The 25,849-nt window shown below is 41.7% G+C and overlaps 1 protein-coding gene across 2 annotated transcripts in view; it reads right to left on the bottom strand.

Moving 5' to 3' along the window:
* LOC119006498 (RNA-binding motif, single-stranded-interacting protein 3-like) overlaps positions 1–25,849 on the bottom strand; it is a 132,580-nt gene that overhangs the window by 34,057 nt on the left and 72,674 nt on the right. For both annotated transcript variants that reach the window (XM_037075253.1, XM_037075254.1), the window contains exons 5-6: positions 5,865–6,022; positions 4,862–4,941 (exon numbers count right to left, since the gene is read on the bottom strand). In XM_037075253.1, coding sequence (XP_036931148.1) covers positions 4,862–4,941; positions 5,865–6,022 — 238 coding nt within the window. The remainder of the gene's footprint in view (positions 1–4,861; positions 4,942–5,864; positions 6,023–25,849) is intronic.

Here is a 25,849-nt window from a genome sequence, read left to right as displayed (position 1 = left end):
CAGTTTCTGTGACACAGTAGTTATTGTAAATAATAATAATAATAATAATAATAATAATAATAATAATAATAATAATAATAATAATAATAATAATAATAAAAAGACTGAATGCAGATCCTGTGCTTGAAGGTTAAGCAGTATATTTTGTTGTTGGGCTGCCTGAGTATGAAATCGAGCCTTATTATAACCAAATCTCAAATAAGCATGAATCAACAAGATCTCTTGAGAAACTCGCAACCTTTACACAGAGGTCTAGTTTGTGTCTGTGTGCTGGCAGCTGGGCAGTAAGCTAAAATTAATTTAAGTAGCAACTTATTTATCTTTTTTTTTTTCTGGGTTTATTTTTACATGGAAAAAAGAAAAAAAAGGGAAAGGAAACAAAAAACTAATGCAAGGGAAGATTAGTCCTTAAAATGGAATCTGCATGTATTATTCCGGTAATCTTACACTGATTTAACTCCCAGATGTGGTTTTGAGAAAGATCTGGATAATAATCACGACAAATTCAACAACTCTCGACCAGAGATGTAAGATATTAATCCTGCCTTAGAGGAGATTTTCAAGTCCAGTGATAGCTTTATCCCACAACGGTCCATGAAATCAAAGGAAAATGCAGACTCATCACTTGTGTTTCCTTTTTCTCTTTTGTGCACACCTTCACATTCACCTCTGACAGAAGGCAACATAGTAACGATGAAGGTGTAGAAGATATGTGCTCTTCAAGGCTGGATGGGGAAAGCTTCCCACCGGTGCTGACTTTCTCCTTCACAGTACAGAGACAGGACATTATCGAGCGTGGAGCACAGACAAGACAGAATTACGCCAGATAGTATAAATACGAAGGCCGTGAATACTTGATTTACAACTCAGACGGTAATGTCGAATTTGTGGGACAGCGCCACTCACTTAACGTGACGAGACATTAGGAGCAGCAAAAATGTTTCCAACACATTAAAATTTATGGAGACGAAAAGCTGTGGAGCCATTCTAAAAGCCAGAGAAACAATACAAACCTATTCTAGACATCCTGTATTCACACAAAGTAACCTCACTGTGAAAGTGATATAGATCTGTGTGACGTCTGACTAAAATCCAGCACAGATTAAAGGTAAAAAGCAAAGAAATTCCAGTCTATGTCCAATCTGGATACTCTATCTCTATGACAGGAACCCCCCAGTGGAAGTCAGAAAGCTCTGGATCAATGGACTTCCTGTTAACGAGGGCTGATGGAAGCTTGGGTCATGTGATCGATGTCGGCATTACTGTCGAGCTTGAGAGTAAAATATTGCTGATGCCTGTCAATACATCAGCCTGGATGGGCAGACTGTGGCCTCAGAGGAACACAGGAAAAGGCACGCACGCGCACACACACACACACACACACACACACACACACACACACACACACACACACACACACACACACACACACACATCACTCCATGATGTGCGCAGATTGAACCTCCAATAGCAGTGAAGAAATGTAAGTAAGGTGGTCGACTACAAGAGCCATCCAGAGCACGAAGGCCTGTCATAATGTAGCTGCAACAGCCTCGCAAGTTTCACTGACACAGAAAACCAGCGACATAGATCCACAGAGCCCGCTGCGTGAGACACACGGATACTCTCTCCGATCAGCAAACAGAGGGTCTGCCCAGCCAGATTCAACCAGCTTCACCAGTTTGTGAGTTCAGAGCGATTGAACCGGTCAACATATGCAAAGACGTTCACTCCCACACACACGGAGCCTACCGAGGAGATAATGAGCACTCCTGGCAAAGATGAGCAAGGCATCTCTTTCAATATAGAGGTCAGCGCCTTGGCAAGTATAGAAAGTATCATTGTGTCTATGTTTGTGTTTGTGTGTGTGTGTAACTTTAAGTTCAAACCTGCATTGATTTTTTTTTTTTTTTTGTGGGCACTTGGGGTAGCACAAGATGTAAAGACAATATGTTTTCACCTTATAGAAGTTGTGTTGAACTCGAGAGGAAACATTTACTTATTCAAATGTCCATGAAAGACTTTCATCTGGATCTGGCTTCTGTCCTCTCGATTAAAGGTGCAATAAGCCATCAGTCCAGAGCTTCTGTGTTTAATGACCTGGTAATGAGACTCAACAGTCCAATATTTTCCCACAGAAATGCTTGTTGTGCCTTTAAAATAAGTCCAATATCCAGTCTTCTTTCAGCTGTATTTTGGTCTCTACAGAGGACAATATCTTTACCTTCGAAATGCTTCAATTTGCTAGCTAGTTGCTAACATTGTGGATTTGCTGTTTGGTGCTGGGAAAGAAGCATACAGTTGCTTTTTATAGCTGCCTGCTGCAGCTGGAAACAAGAACCTTGGGGCGGAATCAAAACAGCAAAGTTAGAGGTGCCAAGTCTGAAACAGTGAACTGAATGATGGTGAAAATCTCCATAGATGGGTGACACTTTTCCATGGGTTCATCACTATAAGTGATAACAAGCCCTTCAACATCACATAGTTATTTCATCCACCATAAATATTTATGATGATGATGTTAATGATTTAACATCTTGAGAGGGAACACCAGTCACAACATGTTTTATTAATTTCTCAGTTATTAATCTGATAACCTGTTGGGTTTGAATTTCTCTTGATAGATTTTGATCAAATGAACTTGAACAATAATCTGTGACACTGAGTTCTTCAGTAAAATAAAACAATGTGCAGTGCAAAAGTTTTCTTCTCAGATCTGTCATTGTTCAAATTTGAAACTCGGAAGTGTCTACTGTGCCAATTGTTAAGATTCTGTGTTTCTCCAATACACACACACACACACACACACACACACACACACACACACACACACACACACACACACACACACACACACACACACAGCAGCAGCAGCAGCAATGGATGCATATACCTCACGGTTTAGAAGTACAACAGTGTGTGTGTGTGTGTGTGTGTGTGTGTGTGTGTGTGTGTGTGTGTGTGTGTGTGTGTCTCCAGGTGACAAACTGAGCCGCCCACCACGCTGTACCTCACCAATCATGCTGCCAGGGCACAGGGCACAGCTCTCTGTCTGTCCTTGATTTCCATTTTCTTCGGCGCGGTGCAGCTCCCCTCTCTCTATCTCTATCTGATCATTCAGTATCTCCATCTCTTCTCTCTCATTCCGCGTCACTTTCAGTTTGGTTGTCCTCCACCTCAGCCTCCTCTTCTCCCTAACCTCGTCCCTGCTCTGTTATCTCGCTTGTGTTTGGTCACTTGGCTCCCTCGTTCTGTACATATCATTCTCTGTCACGCTCACACACGCCTTGTCATTACATCAAAACCAACAATGATCCCGTCTGTGCTTTATTTCCTCCTTCTCTCCTTCCTCCCTTTCTCTCTGTGTTAAAAGGCAACAAATCTTCGCCGTTTGTTTGGGGGAACAATCACAGACAGATTGTTTGCTTGGGGGGGGGGGGGTTCGTCTGTGCACGTACATGTGCATCGTGCATGTCTCAATTTGTGTCCCGAACAGTCCAGGAATTAATCACTCTGATCCTCCTACTAAATCAGCTCAAGGTGGTCTAAGGAGCAGGACGGAGAGAGGAGGAGAGAGGAGGAGAGCAGCGGAGATGACGCTGATATATTATCAGCTGCACTGACATGGCTCCGTACACAGACAGATGTTGTTGCACCAAAAGGCGTAGATGTCCTTTGCGTGACTGCAACTGATGAAGCTGATAAATTGTGATCTGGTGATGGAAATAAGCTGATAGTTGGACATTATAAAATAACAATAACAGATAAAGGGCGCTTTTGAGATTCTTGCATGAAAAACCCTTACATGTGCTGATTTGATGTCACACATTTGTCTTGTTTCTCTACAAACCTAAAAGACGAAACATTGATGTTCATGCCTCTAGAGGCAGAGGATCACCTGATTTCCTGAGGCAAGAACAAGATACGCATTAGTGTTGAAAACCTCAATCAAACCTCAATCATTATCCATAATCACAGTCAAGTATCAACATTATGGGCTTATGGGTCAGATTTTATGTCCTGATTTAATATTTGCTTATTTAACATTTTCTGATTTAAATCATTATATCATGAAACGTTGTAAGGTTTAGTCTCTGTTTAATTTAGCAAACGGTCTTATATGGCTGCTTGAAAAATGCATGATGAACTGAAAAGTTATCAAGATGCCCCTGTAGAAAATGTGTGCATACTCATCTGACCCCGGTACTGACATTATTATTATTGTGGTACCAGAACCCAGGTACTTCACTAGCCCCACAATTAAAAAGCTCCAAATACCCAGCTCCACTCATTTAGGCTGTCCTCTTAGTAATAATATATATACATGTATATATAACAACGCCACACTATGCACAAGCAATACATGACAAGACAGCTGTGTTCATAATGTAACAGAACATCATGAACATGTGTGTGTGTCATTCATCTGTGCCACTACAACACTACAAAACACTGAAGCTGGAAGTGAGCTGTTGCAGTAGTTATAGTTGCTACCTTTGGTTGCAATACCATGACAACAGCCATCTCTGAACTTCTCTAACATTGTGATGCGGGACCATCATTTAACGCCATGGCCAAAGATACTGCCCTGTTTCTTTCACATTGGTCATCTTTAGTCCAGGACAGCCAAACAGCCAAACAAAGCTGACATACAAACCACTGGATGTTTCGGAAGCACTTGTTGTCTGCAAACAGAGTTCCAGTCAAAATAATCTGAGAATGGCTGTGTATGGGAAGAGAATAATAACAGAATAAGATCCATCTATATGAGCCCCCGGCCCACAGAGGAACTTCTTGCTCTTGCTACAGAAACCACAAGCTTAGCCGCTGTAAAGCAGCTGTCTCGGTGACAGACACCTACCTGTCATGCCTGGAGGGGTTTTCAAGAACTTCCCGTTGAAATTTTGAATCACCACGTCGCACTTCTCCGTCGACTCCATCCTGACAGAGACAGAAAAGACATACTGATATCGGCTCCTTATGTTACCACTCAACATGCACAGAAGGTGCCGTGGCTCTTTTTTAATGTGAATGTACTGTATGTGGATTTGCGTGCATGCAAATGTGCGCAACAATACAGTAAGTGCATTAAACACCTGTCTGTTTACGCATGTGTGCTTGTTTGTCTGTGTTCTCCTGAGCACATTGCCTAAGGTAGGTGTACATGCTTATGTGTGTATTTGTGTGTGTGTGTGTGTGTGTGTGTGTGTGTGTGTGTGTGTGTGTGTTTTCTATGGGGTTTCCTCTCCTTTGTCCCGGTTTAAAAGCTCCATTCAGTCTGATCTGTTGTGTGTCATGTCCTCTTTGTCTGCCCCTATTCAGCTCTGCTCACCCAATCACAGCTCAATGACTAATTGCCTGCTTGGCAAGCAAAAGCCAGTGTGTGTGTGGGAGAGGAAAATGGTGATGGGAGAGAGAGACTGTGTATGTGTGTGTGTGTGTGTGTGTGTGTGTGTGTGTGTGTGTGGTATGTGAGCACATGCATGTCTCTCTGTGTGTCTTGGGTTTTCTTCACATGGCCAGTGACCCTGAATGTAGCTCTGACTGCATTCTAATCACTGGCACACTCCACGGTGTAACGGAGAAGACCACACACACACACACACACACACACACACACACACACAGGAGGGTTAAGGGGCCAAGGGTAAAAGAATATGGAGCAGTACCACTGGAGCTAGAAGTCCTTTGGTTGTAACTTGTAAATACAGGGAGTCATTTAAGGCTAATGTCGCCTCCAGCATTTAAAAAATGTATCTGTAACATACAGTCGTGTGATAATTACACCTCTGGTGTCTGATAAGTAATTGTATTTTGTTAAGCAAAAGTATACATTCAAATAAAGTTGGGAGCGACTGACATACCTAGCAAAGCCCACTCCTCTGCTCAGGCCATTGGCGTCCCTCAGTATCCGTGTGGAAATGACATGACCGAAGGGCTTCAGCATGTTCTCCAGCTCCTGCTCATCCATGGACAGCGGCAGGTTGGAGATGTAAAGATTGGTGGGATCCTGCTCCTGTTGCTGTTGGGAGGGATAGCAGCAGAACACATGGATTGATTGATTGATCCATCCATTTTCATTTTTGTGTCATGCACAAATAATGTGCATGATGTGTATTCGAAAAAAACAAATTAAACAACCATTCAGTTCTGTCATCGTCCATGCACCAAAATATTTCTGGACATTTTATTCAGTGCAGATGTTCTTAGGTCACAGCAAGTTCAATACAGAAAAAAATTCAACTCTCAAGCATAATTCACACAACCTGTGCCCTCAACATTTGGCTTGGTGCAACACGTATGCTTGATTTGAATATATGTCTGCAATTTGGGAATTTTTCTACAGATCAAGTAAGTAACTCTGAGTCCTCTGATTGTGCTTATGTTATAAGATACATAATTGCTCTACAATACATGTAACTCAAGTCTATGTAGGCCACAGAGATTTGTGCAGTGTACCCCAAAGAAGAATCTTCTTATTGACTCTGTTTTCTAACGAATTAAGCAAACACTTTAAACATTTTAAATGATCTTACTGAAAACCTAAACAGCCAGAGAGGGACCAAACTTACAGACACCTAAGAAACAGCATGCAGCTCTACGCTGTATAAAGTCTGTCATTTAATATCTTGAAAACCCCAAATCCCTGAAGCGTAATTTCATAGAGACACATGCATCATAAAGTTGTACGATACAAAGTAAGAGACAAAAACTTTCAACGGCAGCCAGAAAAGAGAAACTGCATATATATTTTTGATCTTAGAGAAGTGAGCACTGATTGTAAAAGCCTCTTTGAAACCTTGAAAACAATCAGTGGTAACAGGTCTCACAGTAACACTTTTTTTCCTGAAGCAAAATGTAGAAAATAAAATGGCAACTATTTACTTAATAATTAAACCACACACAGCCAAAAAAAACAACAACAGTTCAACATGCTGAGAAATGGACTGCACTGGTGAGCGGGTCAGATCCCTGATTTATCCTCCTCAACAGGACATATCTAGGCATGAATGAGAGTTCTCTTGTGCTAAGGAGAACTGTTCTTTCCTTTTAAGTGTTCAAAATGCAGAAAATGAAAAGAGAGAAATGAAAGAGTTTACTATAAAGCGCCACTAAAAGGTGGTTTTGCAGTAATAAAATGCATTAAAGGTTAAGGCAGTGCCACCGCACTTCTTTTATTTCCATATTTATGACTGAATATCCCACTGCAAAATAACCCATGAATTTAACCGGAGTGGCGAACTCTCCTCAAAAGAGGAATAAACATTTCACTGAAAAGGCTGTGCACCGGCTTTCACGCTCAGAACCCCTGAAGCAATAAGGAAACCCCCTCAGGATTCATAGATGTTAACTGAGTTGCATTAGGTTTTTCAGGGGAATGCGAGAAACTTCCTTCTAATGTGCCTCGCAGTTAGTTAGACTAGTATATTTCAATTATTTTCATTCTGTTTAGCAGCACTCCATTGAAATAATCCTCCGCAGGAGACCAAAGCCTGCATGTGCGCGGGTGTGTGTGTGTGCTCTGGCAATTAAAGAGGAATGGATGCAGGAGCGCGTTTGATGGAGGATGCTCTGTTTCGCAGTTGAGCCAGGCAAAAAGAAAAGAGTGACAGAGAAACAAACAAACACACATGTTGCATTAATCATAACTACACGATTTCCAAACATAATTTGAATATGTAGCTCTCCGGAAGGCCTTATTTAAACACTGAATGGTCCTGTGATGTGATTTCATTGCTTCATGAGAGTTTATGGCTTAATTTGTTTAAAACTTTCCACCATGTTGTAATGATGCGTAGTATTCATTTTGGCCTCGGTTATAACTTGCAAATCTTGAATGACGATCAGTGCCTAGGAGTGCCAGGAAAATCTCTGATATATTTTATCAGAAAGCTTCTCATATTAAAACAGTAGTGCGTCACGGCTTTACATTCCCAACCCACTCTCACTAATCCGTGTTCAGATAACACGACATTACATATTCATAAATAACTGCATACACTCTAGCGCGCAGGCAACATGCCAGTCCTTTCCATTAACTTCAGAGAGAGAGCAGATTGATCACCAGGTGACCTTCAGTTGTCATTGTAACAAAAATACTTCATATATAATTTTTATATAAGTATTTTATATAACTATATATATTTTTTTTTTTAGGGTTTGGGCAATAAGACTATTTGGGAAGTAGCATTCATAACTTTAAAAGGACTGGCCACTTTGAATTCATACTCCCAACAAACAGGGGCAGCATGTGACCAGAATAACTGTATTCTTCTCATCTATCTAAGACTGTAGCCACGGTTAGCTTGTTAGCTCAGTTAGCTGTGCAGCTAGCAGGGCTACCAGGGGAGTATTGGTGTTTGCACTGTTACCACTGGAGCTTCTGAACTGCTAAAAGTGGTAAATGGTGAAGCTATTTGTGTGCGGGTTGAAGCAGCTAGGCTAACATTCATCTCATCTGATAGTAATACAAAGAACACTGAATCCTGTTCAGTGCTGGAATGAGACACTCTTCTTACTTTTGATGCCACCATTGTCATGGAAATTTAAACAAATGCTGAAAGTGCATTTGGTGTGTGTTATATGGTATACTGGTAAGAAGTCAAAAATGTTGTTGTCAAGGACTATGGCAAATAAGAATATTTGTGTGTGTTTGTTGTTCGGTGAATAATACAAAAAAGCCGCCCTGTGTGGCTCATCTGGAGCATAAATATTTCCTTTATCCATGGAGGATTTTCTGTTGCACGCACCAGAGCTGTTCAATTTAGACAGAGGGAGTTCCAAATCTGTTGACGATGACCAAAGCCATCTATGTAATCAGTGACTCAGAATAAGCACAGCTCCAGCGGAGAAGTCTGAAATATTTTACCTTTCTATTCTGAATCTGAACCGTTCTCTTCGTCAGCAGGGATTTTCCTTTGGCAGAGTGTCCAATACACAGATTGGCACAGTTGTCTTCCCACGCAGGGCGACCGGCTTTGAATGTGATCTTTTACATTTGCGGGCATGCTTGTGTGTGCGCGTATTTATTCAAGCAGTGACGGGCGAAAGCAGCGACATCAAAGGCGTGGAGTCACAGAGATCTTAGAGTCGTCTTCCTTAAAGAGTTACCTCGCTGACATCATCAAGCCCTTTCATTTGCCTCAGACCAGAGTTAACCATAGTTTCACTGCTTTTTAACACAGATCATATAATTATATTATTGTCATTTTATATATATTTTTATTTATTTATTTTTTTTATCATAGGGTTCACAGTTCTTCTTGTTTAAAATGAAGGATGTCGCATATGATCATATTAACAGCTTTTGCTGGCTGGAAATTGAATTGCCAGTTTGAACAGGGGGAAGGATTACGGCAAGAAAAACCTATTCCCATGTTCATGATGGCACCTTAGCTTTGCTTTAAAGGAGACCTTTAATGCTTTTTCATTACTTTCCTTTCACAGTGTTTGATATAGGTTCTTGTGCATGTTAAAGATCCTGAATGTTAAAAACGTTTACTCCAGCAAGAGCTTCTGATGCCTTGTCAGTCGTCTCGCCTTCCATTCTGTGACTTTGTGACATCACACTGTGTCGCCATGTCACACACTCGCATAATTTATGCCCTGTGGCTAGTTTGGAAGGTGACAGTTGGTTTTAACACAGCTGATCAGTTGTTGTAAGGGCAGGATCAGAAGTGTGTGAGCCGACCAATCAGAGGCGACTGGGGGCCTTAAAGTGACAGGAGCTAAATCAGACAGAGGGGGAACACAGTGCTGCAATGCTGGACAGTATGAAGAATATGTTTTGTGAGCATTAAATGAACACCTTTTCTAGTAGTGACCTAAAACAAAATTATGAATCTGGAAATGAGCATAACGTCTCCTTTAAAACTGATGTGAAGGACTGCAAACCTATTATTTGATTACTGCAGAGAGCACCACCACATTAATAGCTTTAAAGTTGAGATATACCACCGTTTCACCAACTATGCTGCAGCTCCTCACAAGACTTAAGGGGAAATCATTCCAGCCTTCAAACACTAGTAATTAATGTAATTACTTATGTCTACATATTCTCCTGATATTATCACAAATGATTCTGTCAAACAGAGTGAGCACACGTGTTTAAGTTTGCCAACTTTGCTTGTTGATTGATTGAAAGCAGGGTTCTGTGAGCCTGTCATTAAAATGTGACCATACAGGGATACCTGGATATACTGCAAGCTTTTTGTTTAAGGAATCAAGAGGCAGACAGTTCCGTCAAGGGATCATGTTTATACCCACTGACACACTGTAGCACGGTGGTTTGATTCAGAGGGAGTGTGCTATGCACAATAGCAAATGATGGGAAACAACATCTTAATAAGGCCTAGGTTGACAAACAGGAACACATATACACAGTTGCTAAGAGAAACCTTTAAGGCTCCTGTGAATAACCAAGTGAAGACTGAGCAGTGAAACACTGTCTGAAGCTAATAAGGCTGGAGCTAATAAAGGTACTATTTCACATCCAAGCAACGAGAATTCAGTGTAGTAATCACTGGAGAAAATCAGACACATCCATCGCCGTGTCACACTGTTTAAAGTTACAAGTCTCTGAGTTCATGTCATTCAAACAAATTAGCTCCGGAGCACACCTGAGGCTATGCTCTGCTGTGCTTTAAACTCTTACTGAGGCTGTGAACTTGGTTATTAACAACAACTCACTCATCTAGACACAAAGAGTTTCAGTTTTGTAAAGTCACCCCGTGCAGAGCAGAATTTCCCTCGGCCTGTGTGAGGAGATGACGCTGACAGAAGCCTCTTCTTCCTGTCTGCAAGCCATAGGAAGATTAAATGGTAAAACAGGAGATTTCCTATCCATGTGGTCATTGTGGTTACAAGAGAATTGCATCCAAAGGCAATATGTCTTAAACAAAATCTCACAGTGGTTTTCCCAGTTTGGGCAAAAAAAAAAGTGGGTCAGCTGTTCTGCTCCTATACACATTTTCCGTACAGTGTGCAGTCGCTGTAACGAGGGGAATGAATGCAGATTTGCGGGAGCAACAAGGAAGCCTTAACCTCGCCTCCACTGCTCCGGCTGCTCGTTATAATGCATGTCTGTGCCTGCCTGGAAACCCTTCATTTTCCTTTGTATCGTTTATATTGTCTTAATCCAGGGAAATCAAGAGCGAGATGGTACGAAATCAACAGGGGCATCTTGGTGGGTTATTGAAATCGCATTACACTTCACTACACCATCTCCAGACACAGTTGGCTGTAAAACCATTTATTTGCACAAGTACTTCTGGGATATGAAGTAAAGTGCTTTGGAGCACCCATATGTGAATGAACTCTGCTTGACTTTGCTCAAAGTTGCCGTTCGCACAAAGTGACTCTTGGTGATCTCTCACTCTGCGTGTTGCAAATGACTCACCTCTCTCTCTCTCTCGTTCCTCACTCTCCCTCTCCCTCTTCCTCTCCCCCTCTGTCTCTCTCTCTCTCTCTCTCTCTCTCTCTCTCTCTCTGTCCCCTCTCTCCCTCTCTCTTTCCCTCTCGCTCTCTCCGTAACATCTGTCATGAGCTGGAAACAGCTTCACGCCAACTGTGCCTCTCCCTGACTGTGCAGCCTGCCTGCCAGCCAGTCAGCCCGCGTTTTCAGCCCCATTAAACCTCATTGCTGCATCATTATAGCAGGTCTGCACCTCTTATCATGCAACTTCCTGGTTACCCCGCAATGCAAAAGCACCTGCTGGAGAGCTAGAGGGTAAAGAGAGGGCAGAGCAACGGTTAAATACCTGTGAAAAAACACCGGCTGGGTCTCTGTGCGCTAGATGGATGGATATGAGGCGAGGCGGCAGTTGAATGTCACATTTCTTTGCAAATAGCAACACTTCACAGCAGAAGTGACACGCCACGGCCCTCCCACAGCCCTGCGCAGGAGGGTATTGGAAATGGAAAGATGTGGAAAAAAATAAGTGAGGACTTAGGCCGAGAAATGCCTCAGAAACAACCTGCAGAGCACTTTCATAAAGAGGCAGTATATGATTAGGGAAATGAGACTTTCTATTCATTATGCGTTGACTCCTTCCTCTTACCTTTCAAACTTGTCTTACACATAATCCTGCTCATTTCCTCTTTTAATCCATCTATTCTTCTCTCTCGTTCGCCCTCCGCCAGCCCACCTCCTCTCTATCCTTAACTTCCCGCTTTCTCATGCTCGCCCTCCTCCTCCTCCTCCTGTCCTTTTCCTCTTTTCCCTACTTGCTATTCGCCCCTCCTGTTCCTCAGATTAAAACCTAATCTCCTATAATGGTAGCTTTGCTGTCTAAAATTCTATCTGAATGCTTAATTAATATTTAAAGAGCAGATTTTTTTCCCCGCTCCTCCTTTGCTCTCTCCCTCTCCCTCTTTGTCTTATATTTCCCTCCACGCACCATCCTGTTCTCTTCTTTTCTCCTTTATTTCCACCCATCCATCACCGCAGCCTCTCCCTGCATCTCTGCCTTCCTCCATCTTCCTCTTCCTCAAGCCAAGTTCTAATCTTTCATAATGATTGTCTGGGTGTCTAAACGCTCTCTAACGGCTTAATCAATACTTAATGAACATACCATAAATACTTTATGAACCCTAAACCCTGAAATCCCCGGGGTTTCATTAGCCATGGAGATATACACTTTTCTCCATCTTCATGATGACTCGAGGCTCAGTGAAATCAACACTGGATACTGATTACCTCATCATTTAGTCTCTGGTCAGTTCAGATTACTGTAGGCATGCTGTTTGGCTGCTGCTGCCTCTCATGTGCATGGTTCTGCTCTGGTGTAGCAGATGGAGCACAAAAACCGACATCTGAGGCATTAGTTAGTTTTACATCTTACTAGGGATGGAAATCAATACTGTTTTATTGAAAAGAATGCCATCATTGATTCTGCCTATCAGTTTGATTCTTTGTAGATTCCCTTATGGATCCCTTATCATTCTTTGAGCTGGCGGCAGACTGAGAAGTAGCTGTAGAGAAATGAGAGGATGTTTGTGCAACATTCGTTTCCATGTAAGGTTTTCTGAGTCGAAGAAGAGACCCGCCAGCCCGACGCCAATGTCATAACATATATTTACGCTTGATAACGGACGTGCTGCTCAGCTGGAAAAGCAGCGCCACACATTTGTGGAGCGTTAAATACATCGCATCCCTGGAATTTAAGTCTACGTTGCGTGGAAAAATGTTTCAGCATGTTGCAGTCATCATACTCGAAGCCTCTCTTTGGACTGTTTTCCTTCTTTCCGCATGACTCCTTACTGCTCCAGATTTACAGCAAATCAACGTCATTGACACGAAGCGTTAACTCAGAGAAAACATGCAAGCGTCAATAAAAAGGAATTGGTAAGCTCAGACTCGATGGATGAAACACTTTGGATAGAACAATTTGGAGACGTGTAGTTGGTTTTCACAACAAAGAAGCAAGCTTTACTTGAGAAGAGACAAAGGACGAGATGACTCTGGCTGTTCCGACCGACCAATCGAGACATTAGCAGTCTCCACCTTTTAGTATCGGATCAGTGTGCTAGGTGCGTCAAAAAAGTGGTGATGAACAAACAGGATGGTGAGGGACAAAGTTCTGGTTCTCGATTCCCATCCATGTCCTCTCAGTTATACGGGTCTAGGCACCCATCAAATCAACTGATTTTTAAGATGTTGCTGTAACTTGTATCCACCGTGTACTTCCTGTCTGCTGCAGTGATGAACTACTTTCCTAGTTGGGTTTAACACATACATACATACATACATATATACATACACACATGTGAATGCATTGAAAAAAATGGAAATATTTCAACAAGATCAAAGCCAACCACTTAAAAGCCATTGTAATGTAACTTAAGAGATCTCCGAATTTGTGGTTTCATATATGTATTCAGTGCAAGCAGATCCATGACTGGCTATTTCTTCTGAATAATTGTGTGTTGAATGTATCCAGGACAAGGACTTCGCCACATCCCTTTGACTTCAAGGAAATAACAACTTTTCAAGCAGAAAAAGGAAAAAAAACCTTCAAATGATCCATGCACCGCGTCAATTCCTCACCAGGTTTTTTGCTGTGGTTAATTGGCTACAAAGGTCATTGAGCTTCGCTAAATCTTACAGGACTGAACTAACACTCGAGCATCATTAAAACTGGGGTTGGAGGCCTTTCAAGTGGAGGCACACTTATAAAAAATATTCCCGAGTAGAAAACTGTTTTCCACTCGGTGGTTCTCTAGTGGCTGTGAAGTGGCAAAGAAACCCTGACTTTTCAAAAGAAATGGCATCACACTCGACTAAGTGAGAGGCCGACTATGTTTCAATGTTTAATTCAATTTCGTGACGGGCAGAGCGTGCTTCCTCCCTCTGGCCTGCGTCTTCACACTCCACATGACTCATTTAAAGCAATAAGAGAGGTCTTTCTGCAGCCGACACACACAGTTCTCAAGTCACACTATTCACCCATTTATTTCAAGTTTACTTCTCCTATTCAGCTCTCAGTCTTTTTTTTTGTTGCACCACTATTTACTGTCCTTTCGTTCTCATGACGATTTTTAACCTGGCCTCCTCTCTTCTGATACCTTCTTTCTCTTTTCCTTTCTCTGCTAACATTGTCTCTGCTGTGTGCATTAAAAGGCCAGTAATTCATCACAGAGTCAGAGCAGAGTGCAGTCCCTGCTGCACACCAGTGTGCAGGCTGCTTGTCTGCCAGCCATCCAGAAGCTAGAATCAATCACCCAATCCTGAGACACTGAAACCATCAGGGGAAGGTCGGACAGAGATAGAAGAGAGGGAGAGGCTGAGATGGAGGGAGAAAGGGTGGAGGTTGACATAGGGAGAGATAGAGAAATATCCTGGGTGGATTAAATAAACATTTCCCGGGCTGAACGCAGATCAAATTGCCTCATGAGGTGATCTGTTTCCCTCGGGTGCGATTTAAAGTAAACTTTAAACTGGACAGACTCATAGACAAACAGCATCCAGGCCTGATCGTTATGTTGTGCTGCTTTTTGCTGTTGACGCGTCCGACTGACCACACAAACACATCTTACGGGCGCATCTTGATTCCTAACAGCTGAGTCGAAGCAGTGCCATTTCCTATGGTTCTGTGGTTGTTGTTGCTCCTTTATGGCTCGGCCTTGAACTTCTCCAGCCAAAAACCCAAATGTGGCATTTAGACTCACTGACAAAATATGCTGTTCCTGTGATGATGTTCTTGTGGGGATCCATCAGACGCAGGCCTGCGATCCATTTTGGGTTTTAGATTACAACTTTGGCCGGCTGGCAGAAGGTCTGAACTTCCACAGTGGGAAGCCAATTAAAGGAAATACATTTTTGAGGAATCATTGCCACGAAATATAAAACATATGCTCACAGACGTCGACGCAAAATGAGTTCCTTGGAATGAACTGTCCTAGGGCAACAAATCATGGCCAGGCACTGCTATAACATGGATTTTACACACAAACACCTACGCATAGGAGCTGGAAAACATACTCAGCGTGTACAATGTGTGCACATTCCTCGCTCTCCTTCTCTGTTTCTTTTCTCTTTCTCCTCTTCTGTAGTACTGAATGCTCTAATCAAGGCTAATGAGACTCAGCTGTTGGCCGGTCTAATTACCTGGAATGTAGACGGATGATCCCGGATACAGGCCTACAATCACACACACACACGCACACAAACGCACGCACACACACAGTCAACAATTTTTCTTTCATGCACCTGCCACTCAAAGTTTGCTTGTGTGTATTGTGAGTTAGCGTGTGCTTGTTTGGATGTGGTGCGTGTTTCTGTGTGTGTGTGTGTGTGTGTGTGTGTGTGTGTGCGCGTGCTCATGAATGCATGCATTGTTAAAAGGTCAATAAAAAGCTCAGACAAAATTTCCATTCCTTCTCCAAATCAAGAATTCCCAGTGAACGGCCTGGCAGAGAGAAACACGTTGATGAATTTGCAAAAAAAAAAAAAAAAACTACAACTACAAAAGAACAACCTTCCAGCTCTTTTTTGTGTGTGTTTTGATTAACTGAATAATTCTTGTTAATTCTGACCTGGCCCATATTTTCCCATATCATTTTTCACTCATCCTGTTTGCTTCGTGAAATAACCTGGAATGGAAAATGGAATTTTATTTTATTCTTTTTATCAGAAAAGAAAGTTCTTCATTGACTGATTTTTTTTTGTTGCTCCACTAAAATAACTAAATAAACAAACTCAGAGTTTTCATGACTGAATGAAATGAATCAACAACCTGATCTTAAAGGACAACACAGTCTCATGCTGGTCTACTTTGTTTATATTTGGTGGGCCAGTTTTTTTCATTCAGTTATGAAAAAAAAATTATATATATATATATATATATATATGAGTTTGAATTAGTGCCTCATAAATAAAGTAAACATAAATAGAGTTTTAATTTCTTCTTCCTCTCCTTTGAATTATTCCTTTTAAAAATTTTAGTGGCAAAGCTCTGGTAGATCAGACTGTCACGTGCTCTAAACACACAAAAATGAAATATAACAGGATCACGAACTCCAGAGTTCAGACGGGGCTGACTGAAAGGCTTTCCAGAGTATAACAAAACAAAACGCAGGCTCCCTGTCTCAGAGGATAATGCTTCCCATCCCACAGATCCAATTTGTGCATTATTAACCCCAGTGGAGAAATCATTAAGTAGCCTTGGATGTTCATAAAAACAGAGAGATGTTAAAACAAATCTCTCGCATGTCTGATAAATGTGTCTCGGTGTCATTCGAGGCCTTGTCAGCCCGATGTCGTAGTGTCTGCCTGAGGAGGGAGCAGGCTTCAGGGAAATCCTCGCTCTAAATGATTAATGGAGTCTGGAACCAAGGAGGGGGAGTTGTCTCTGACTCTGCATGTACACACCCTGTTGACACTTTTCAGAGTAAGTGTGTGTGTGTGTGTGTGTGTGTGTGTGTGTGTGTTGTGTGTGTGTGTGTGTGTGTGTTGTGTGTGTGTGTGTGTGTGTGTGTGTGTGTGTGTGTGTGTGCGTGCGCGCGTGCATTTGAAGCCACACCATCACAGTGAAGCCTGTTTCAAGGCAGTTCAGAGGGACTCATTAATGACAGCAGCTACACATGCATACAAACATACATTAAAATACACACACACACACACACACACACACACACAACCACAAACAGAGGTGTCACATTGGGTTGAGATAATCACGGAAGGAGTTAGCGAGGAGGAAGAGAGAAGCCTGGGTGAATGGAAATTAAATAGATAAGAAGCGGACGTGTGGAAGAGAAGGGGGATGATAAACAGATTAACTGGGCCAATGTAACTGCAGCGTGTAGTTGTTGGTTGTCATAATGGTAGTTAAAGGTCATATTGATAATTTTTTTTGTAGAGAATATTTAAAAAAGAATAATACTATCTACAGAGCTTGTAGAAAGGTGCAGAATAAAGGATATCCTTTCCCTAAAATAGCTGCCACGACTGTAAATTAACAATTTCAAAAATATGTCGTGTCCATATCGTTGCTTTCTTTATATCTGACAGTTGCTTCCAGCTTGTTTACAAGGTTCGTCAGCCAATTGCACAACTCTGTTGATATCACATGGTATCTGTGTTTCGCCCAACATCAAGAGCCCTTGGTAGGTAATTAGATTAATATTAAGTTAATGTTATACATAGTTGTGTATCCAGTTTCATGATTATGCAATGCCTTCACTGTCAACAAAAATCTCTTTTAATCACTTAATGATCAAATTTGTTCTTACTTACAACCTGATCAGTACAACTAGAAAAGTACAAACAAGGTGAGATATAAGTTTTTTTTGTTCAAAATCATTTGGCTATTGTTGTATGAAATAACACTGCATAACTCTGGCCAAGTTTTGGTAAAGGTGAAAAATATTTATGAACTGTCCAAATGAATCCATTCCCTAATGCAAATACGGAGCAGCATATTGGTATTTTAAACACTAACTGCTGTTAAATGTAGCTGCCACTAGCCAGTTAGCCATGACGGTGAGTCAGGCCCATATAAAGAGCTGTATCATCGGCATAGAAACACTAAATGGATCCTCTGTTGTTTATTAAGCCCAGAGGCAGCAATAGAAAATAAAAGAAGGCAGAAAGTGGATCCCTGGGGAGCAGCACATGTAAAGCACAATAGTTAACTATAATCCATTAGATGGCACCAACAGTAGTAATGAGTTTTATGTGTCTATCATATTTTACTGAAGTGACCATGTTGCACAGCACTGGTATTTCCACTTCATTGGACAGTATCTTAAAAAGAGCATCAGGAATGTGAGGAGGAAAGAGGACAAGGAGCAGTCAACCACTCGAGAACAAGGCTCAAACCTTACAGACGTGGGTGCATGGTCTGTAGCCTGCACTGTAACCCTGCACTACCTACAGTACTCTAAGAGATTAAAAGCAAGTTCAACTGTGCCCCTAAAATGACTCACATGCTACCTCCTCTATTTCCCCCCTCTCTCTCTTCTCCTTTCACTGAATTGCTCCTTGATTGCCTGTCTGTATCAGAGCATTTCATTAGAAAAATGCAATAAACCAGAAGGCCTGCTGGATTGCTGGATTATCATTGAGGAAGCACTTTCTTGGATAAGGGAGGAGAAAATTAATAAAGAAAGTTTTTAGACAAACTTATTGAATGCATTTTTCCCCCCCCCCCACAGTTTCCGGCTTCTTTTTGCCCCGCTAATGGCATGTGGCTTGTCTTCAGACAAATTATTGGGAAATGAAGTTAAGAGCCACAGCCAGAGAGAAAACAAATTAAAGGGAAACTGCAAAATTAAAAAAGTTCTGGAAAAGTGTCGGGGAGGTTTTTTGCTCTCGGCACTGCAGTGATTAAAACATAAAACACTGGCACAGGCACAAAAAATGCCTCAATGTGGAGAAAGGGGCATATTTGATTCCCAATGCATCATGTTACATACATGCTGATCTGAGTATGGAAAAGCGCCCCCATGCATCCAGTGTGCATGATTAAATATCAATTGCAGATTTAAAGAAAAAAAAAAATCCTCTTGGGAGCAAACAAAGTCACTGGCAGAGTGTAGCTGAGAGGCTCTGAGGCAAAGGCTACAACCTTATTCTCACCTTAAGTGCACTGCGGTAAAAGTCCAAAAATGAAACTGTCATATCATCCAAGGACATATAACACTTGCAGCACTTATAAAAGTTACACAACCTGGTTGACATGCTGTATTATGGGGAGTTAAGCTGTCCATGTCCACCCACACCTTCTGCTGGCCTCGGCTATAAAGTCCTGGAGGAGAGGAATACTAGTTTACACTTCAATAAAAGACCTTTTTCATCCACTCTCCTTTTCTCACTACATCCGTCATGCTGCATTCTGGCCAAGGTCAAGTCCCTGTGTGTGTGTGTGTGTGTGTGCGTGTGTGTCTATATTTGAATACATTTGTGTGCAGTTAGATAGCAAGTATGACAATGCAATCAAATTAAAAGGCAACATTAAATTCCCGCCCAAACTGTGAACTAATGACAGTATATTGAATATGTGCTGCCTGGGTCTAAACACATTTACATCTACTTTCCTGGACACAAGATTTTTCTATAATCAGCCACAGAGCGGGTCGACTGAGGGAGGCTTGGGGATAGCGGGCCTTGAGTTTGATTTAAGAAGTTTGATTTACCTCGGATGCCATTGTTCACGTTCTTCCTGTTTCTGTCATAATCATTTTAAACACATCCCCTTAAAGGGATCTCTTAGATTTAATGATGCATCAATTTATCAACTGCAGCGACACATAGACTTGTTTGATTCTCACACAGTGTAATGTGAGTGACTGTGCAGCGAAGTCTGGGTGAGTGGATTCTCTACCTCTCATACAAACACATGCTAATGTGTGCACAGGCATGCATGTGTGCCTGTTTGCACTCACACCCAGCAGTGGGTCTGCTCCATTTTAGTGTGCCGGTGCATCACTTAACATGTATTTCAAGGACCAGGAAGCATGTTTAAATTAAGTGAAATCTTTCAGCCAGCAGCAGCAGCAATCATGTAATTATCAGCTGACAAAACAAACAACAATTTTGGCCTACGGGGCAAAAGCCATGACGGCTTTCCTATTTTCTCATGCCGTTTTCACACTGAACATAAATCCACATTTCTGACTTCCACGTCAGTTGACTCACACACATTTATCGGCTCTGGCTCCAATTGGTTAGGGTGAAAAATTACACTCAGATGAACATGATATGACATGAGATGAAGTCAAAGATAGTGGCTTGTGTCTCCATATCTGATGAAGCAGCACTCAGTCAGACCTGAGTTTGAAAGAGAGACTGAGGTAAAAGTTTAGTATTTTTAAAAAACTGTTGTCAGGAGCTTCCGTGATTTCTAGCCTCTGTTTGGCACTGCGCATTTGCAAATCTTAACAGGGTTGAGAAAGAAGAGAGATGCCTCCCTTAGAAACTTGTGTTATCAGCTCAGGAAAAAACTAATTCAGAATCATATTGATTGAGACTTTTTTAAAACATGTTTTGACGCCCTCTGGTTGTAGTCTGATGAGGTCTAGAGCTGCTGCTTTCTACTGTTCTCTGCATTTCTGGTGTTTTCGCGATGACAAACATGACACACAAGGAACAAAGAAAGGCAAATTTGTCTCCTGGCAATGTGAACAAAAAAAAAATCAAATAGCTATTTTTAGTGGGTCTGCTTTTGATGTGAACATTGTAGTTCTGGATCTGGATTCACAGAGCCTGACAACCACAAATCATATGGTGGTTATCAACGCAATAAGTCAACCCAGGAGGTGTCTGCAGCGTTTGACCAATCCAAAACATGGAAATGACTCCTGGCAGCAGAGCAGAATATTTTGTAAATGAATAGCAATCTATAACAGATGCAGATTTGACTGTAATGACATTTGTGTATTTATTTATTATTATTTATTTATTTAATGGTTTTCAGATGTATTCTTATGTGTGATTTTGGCCTTTGATCCTTTTTATCTGAGACTCCGGCAGTGTCTAATGGAGCTGGGAGGAAATAAAAAAAGTAACACTGAAAAACATCATTCAGAGCATATCTTGAGAGTACAAGTCGTCTCTGTTGTGGGATGATATCAGTATACAAAACCATGATGAAATGGCTTTGACACTGAAGCAGAGTTGCTGAATATCTTCACCCTGGACGAGGATTCCTAAAGCCTGGTTTTCAGTGACCTGAGAGGCAGTTTACACGTGTAGAAAAGGCCAAAACACATTTCGTTTTCAAGAAAATACCTGTGTGTGTGTGGACAAGGTCTTAGAATTGCTTTTCACCTTAAGGTTCGCCCACATCCATGCACTCACTACGCCACTGAATAATATTGCTCACTGTATTTTAGTGTGTAGCTCAATCTTACATTAAATACAGTTGTTCTGACTTTAATCTGTAATTATATGTGTGGTCTTTCTTGTACCGTCTGGACTTTGAGCTGGTTTGTGACACTTTTGTCCTACAGACGCAAAGCTTGAAAAGCCGTGGCCTGTTGCCATGGTTATCTCTATTTGAAACCGGAGGGATTAACCTCCAGGGGGATGGCTTGGGGGAGACAGACAGAGAGAGCAGCGAGAGAGAGGACCAAAACAAGAGGGAAGGTGTGAGAAAAACAAGCTTGGGTGAGAAGAATATGATGATTGAACTAGATAAAGCCAAATCAACGATATGAAAAGAAAACAGATAAAGATACACAGGCTGATAGATGGATAGATAGAGAAACACACACACACACACACACACACACACACACACACACACACACACACACACACACACACACACACACACACACACACACACACAGAGTGAGAGAGATTGTGAGAAAGAAAGGCAGAGAGAGATCAAAATTAACCAAAAATAATACAAGACAAGACATGATGTGCAGTATATGACAAGCTGCCATTACTGTGGTTGCATCTTCCAACAACATCCATGAGTGTGAATGCAAGCTCTTACCTTTACTCTCCAAGCAACATTACTGTTGACAATGATGTCAAGGGAATCAGTGAGAACCTGTTCAGCTCTAAGCTGCTCTGACAGAGCAAAAAGCTGAATTCAAAATACATAAACCAATACTAAGTGAGCGAGTCCCGAGAGTAAACTGATCAAGTGTCAGAAAACGAGCCCAGTTAAAGAACATTTGCTGGTGTGTACTGAGCCCAATGTTGCTCCATGCTTTGTTGCTAGCATTGCAATTCCACTTTTAATAATCTCCACAGTCACAGATATGAAAAATACTTATTTTTAAATAGAGTCTATTCTTGATTAAAAGCCCTGCATTCGCAGTCTATTTATCCCGACTGTTTCCTCTCATCTCATCTCTCGTGTAAGTGTGTCTCCATCTGACTCGAATCACAGAACTTAACGCAATACACTGACTTGATTGGCTGAGTAGAGTCGTGTGTGACAAACAAAGCAAGCAATTGGCCTGTGAACGTTCCTGCGATGCTGGTGGAATGAAAGCTAGAAAAGCTGTGTTGTCAAAATGTAATTATTTTCAGTAATTGATCAGCCATAGGTATACAATGTATATAAGGTTATAAGGTCCAGATCTAGACAGCTGTCAGTCTATTAGTAATCACGGGGGGCATGAGATAACTCATTTTTGTGATTTTGTGTAATTTTTCTAACAAGTGGGATGGTGTCCCCGTCATCCCGCCCACATCTCCTTCTGCCTACACTCGTTGCGTGACCTGAGTCTGGCATTTTGTTGCTCATCACCACGCAATCAATTAAACAATATTGTACACAAAACATGAATTTGTCTTTTTAAATTCCTTACCAGTGTTTTTTTTTTTTTTTTTCCCCCTGTATAGATACAAAAGCTGTGTCTATACAGGGACTAAGAGTGAAGAAAAGCGAGTACTGGAGAGGTAACAGGTTGTGATGTCCTAACGGTGCACTGTCATGTGTGTGATATTATCACTTAACAACACACAACCACAGTAATTCAGCAAAATAAAGAATAGCCAAACAGCTAAACACAGTTTAGTCACAGTGTGATTGACTTTATTTACCTCAGCCACGTTGCCATCATTATCGCCCTCTTAAATTACAGGTTGGTTTGCTTTGGCCGTACGAAAAAACACTGGCAAGTATTTCACGTCTAAATATTGTATTTTTCTCACTGAGATGTTGCCTTTACACTGGGCTTTGGTTACGCTTTGTTATGAAAACCAACAGAGTTTAGCCGCTGCCGTCACACTCGCAGTACAAACAGCTTAGCAAACGATCTTGTTTCTCAAACAGAAGTGTGCGAGTTTGAGCCCGAGCCCTCTGGTTGATGAACACTCCGCTGTACGGACGGCGCGATCAAAGCAACATGTGGCGACATGCGAGGGAATTAATTCATTATGCTGGCAGAAAATAAAAAGCATGTAAACTGTACCAGCTCTGCATCAGAAGGTGGCTTTTTGAAGATACAAGTTCTTTGCAGTGGGCAGGCTCTGTGAAGATGTGCTTGTGGAGTGTGTTTCTGTGGTGCTTCGGATGAGAGAGCCGAGATTTTCTCGCCTCCTTCAGATGTTGGGACAAGGGCACAGTGGGGCCAGCTGACAGCTTGGCGGACCAAGGTTATTTACTTTTTAGAAAAAAAAAAAACCCGTCTGAGTCAGCAAATAGTAAAGGGCAGCCACACACACCCACACACACACGCTCATGCAAACACACATGCACAGACATGAACCTCTAACCGTTTCATCTTTTTATACGCACGTATTCTCTCGCACAAGACTCACACGCACAAGCGCACACCACCAGAGGTTAAACAGACTCCTCGCTGGAACACCATTGAGAAAACAGCGGCCTAATTACCATCATATCCTCCACCAAGGACACCTCATGACAGCGCACTCACATTCATCTATTCATTTCACCTGTAAAAACCACATCCTCTCCTCTTACAAAGCCATTAGGCTCTAACGAGGGTTCTTAAACCCTTCCAGCCCAAATTGAGCAGGTTTAGAGTCCTCCAGAGACAGAGGCTCGTTAAAGCTTAATCATATGAGCACCCACCACAAACTGGCCCATGTTCTATTTAGGCTCCCAGCAGTGTCGTAACCCCAAATCTGACTTCTATAAGATACAATAATGATAAGAATCCACCACTTAACCAGTCAGCCCATTAATTATGACCTTATCACTAACACACAAGTGACAATAGAGGCAGCAACTGCACGTGATTTACTGTAAAACCATGCGCGAGAGCACAAATCCAAGCACTTCAACATTTAACATTCATGGGAGCAGCCAGGAATTTTTATCCACTGGCTGGACCATGGCTGCTAATGTCCAATTTGCCCTCTCCAGCCGGAATATGAATGCTTCCGAAAAAGGACTCCCAGTGGCAGTCAATTGGATCCTCTAAGCTCTCACCATAATCTATAATTTGACATTTTTAGCTGCAACCTGAAGGGCAACCTGCAGAAGAACACACTGTACAGAATTGCTGCTCTTTTATTTTCTTTGAAAAGAAGTCTTCTTTTAAGATGATCAAGAAATTAAGATTTCATACCATTGAGTGGCTGCTTTTACAAGCCACTTGACTCAGCTTGACACTGTACAGAACTGATTATGCATCATCTCTTTAACCTGCCATTAAAGAAATTAACATCAGATAAATCTATTTGAGTGAAGTTTGTTGCTTTTTCCTTGAAATTGCAGGTTCATGTGAGTTAGCTGATAAATGGAGGGGTAGTCTTTTGTTATTTAGATTCTTTTCGGCAGCGAAAAAAGAAAATCAAATTGACTGAGTTCCTAAAAATGAGTCATGATTTAGATTAAAATGCTTTGGGATGCAAGGAAACATTTTGCTAAGAAATGGCTCAATTTCTTTTGCATCTGCATTCAACACACATCCAAGCCTGGAAGGTGCTGAAGAATTAAAGTCTCCGACTGTAAATCTAACTTTAAGATGCTCAGTGCATTGGGTTTGCAATGCACTGAGCAAAAAAAAAGTGATCAAAAATCAGAATGTACTTATTTGAATAGCAATCTATAGTCTTCATAAATAAAACATTATGCTGATTATTTCTTTTGCTGTTATAATAACTTTCTTGAGAGAAAACTGGTGCAACCACAACTCCAGTCTATCTGATGAACTCAAAGTTGCCATGAAACGGTCAGTTTCACTGTTCTGTTCAGCACAGCTACATGTTTCCTTTAATAACAAGGAGCCAGGGAGGGACCTGTCAGGGATATTGATTGGCATTTGCAGTGCTGAATGTGTGTTACACTGAAGTAAACCCTCTTTAGAACTTTAGTAAAACATATAAAGATCCCATGTGGCCCCCCGTCTTCCGTGACCTACACTCGCTTCCTATTGCTGCCCACATCCGATTTAAGACGATGGTGCTGGCCTTCAAGGCCGTCAACTGAACTGAACCCATCTACCTAAAAATACTGGTTAGACCACACGCCCCAGCGCAAGCACTCCACTATATCAGCGGGCTGGCTGGTACCACCATCACTGACGGCAAACAAAGGTCACTTGGCGATGACTCTTCTATGTTCTGGTGCCTCAGTGGTGGAACAAACTCCCAGCTGATGTCAGGACAGCATGTCATTCGCCATCTTCCGCAAAAGATTCAAGACTCATTAGTTCAGACTTCACCTCAACCCTACATAGCATGGTAGTCCACTGTTCTTCTCTTTCCATTAACTATGATTCAGTTCCACTGAATCAGTGGCAATGAAGTTGAGTTTTCTTCTTTTCATACATCCATGGATGCATTATTTTAATTAAGACAACGTTTATCGTTAACAAAGCTCTTTTTTATCTCGAATTCTAAGCTACAAAACAGTTGCTGCAGAGTCGCACGCGCGCATACAAATCCTTCATCTGAGTAAATGTTACGAGGACC

The sequence above is a fragment of the Acanthopagrus latus genome, chromosome 17 (assembly GCF_904848185.1).
Source record: "Acanthopagrus latus isolate v.2019 chromosome 17, fAcaLat1.1, whole genome shotgun sequence".
Lineage (NCBI taxonomy): Eukaryota > Metazoa > Chordata > Actinopteri > Spariformes > Sparidae > Acanthopagrus > Acanthopagrus latus.
Note: the sequence above shows the minus strand (reverse complement) of the source record. Positions and strands in the feature narration are given on the sequence as shown.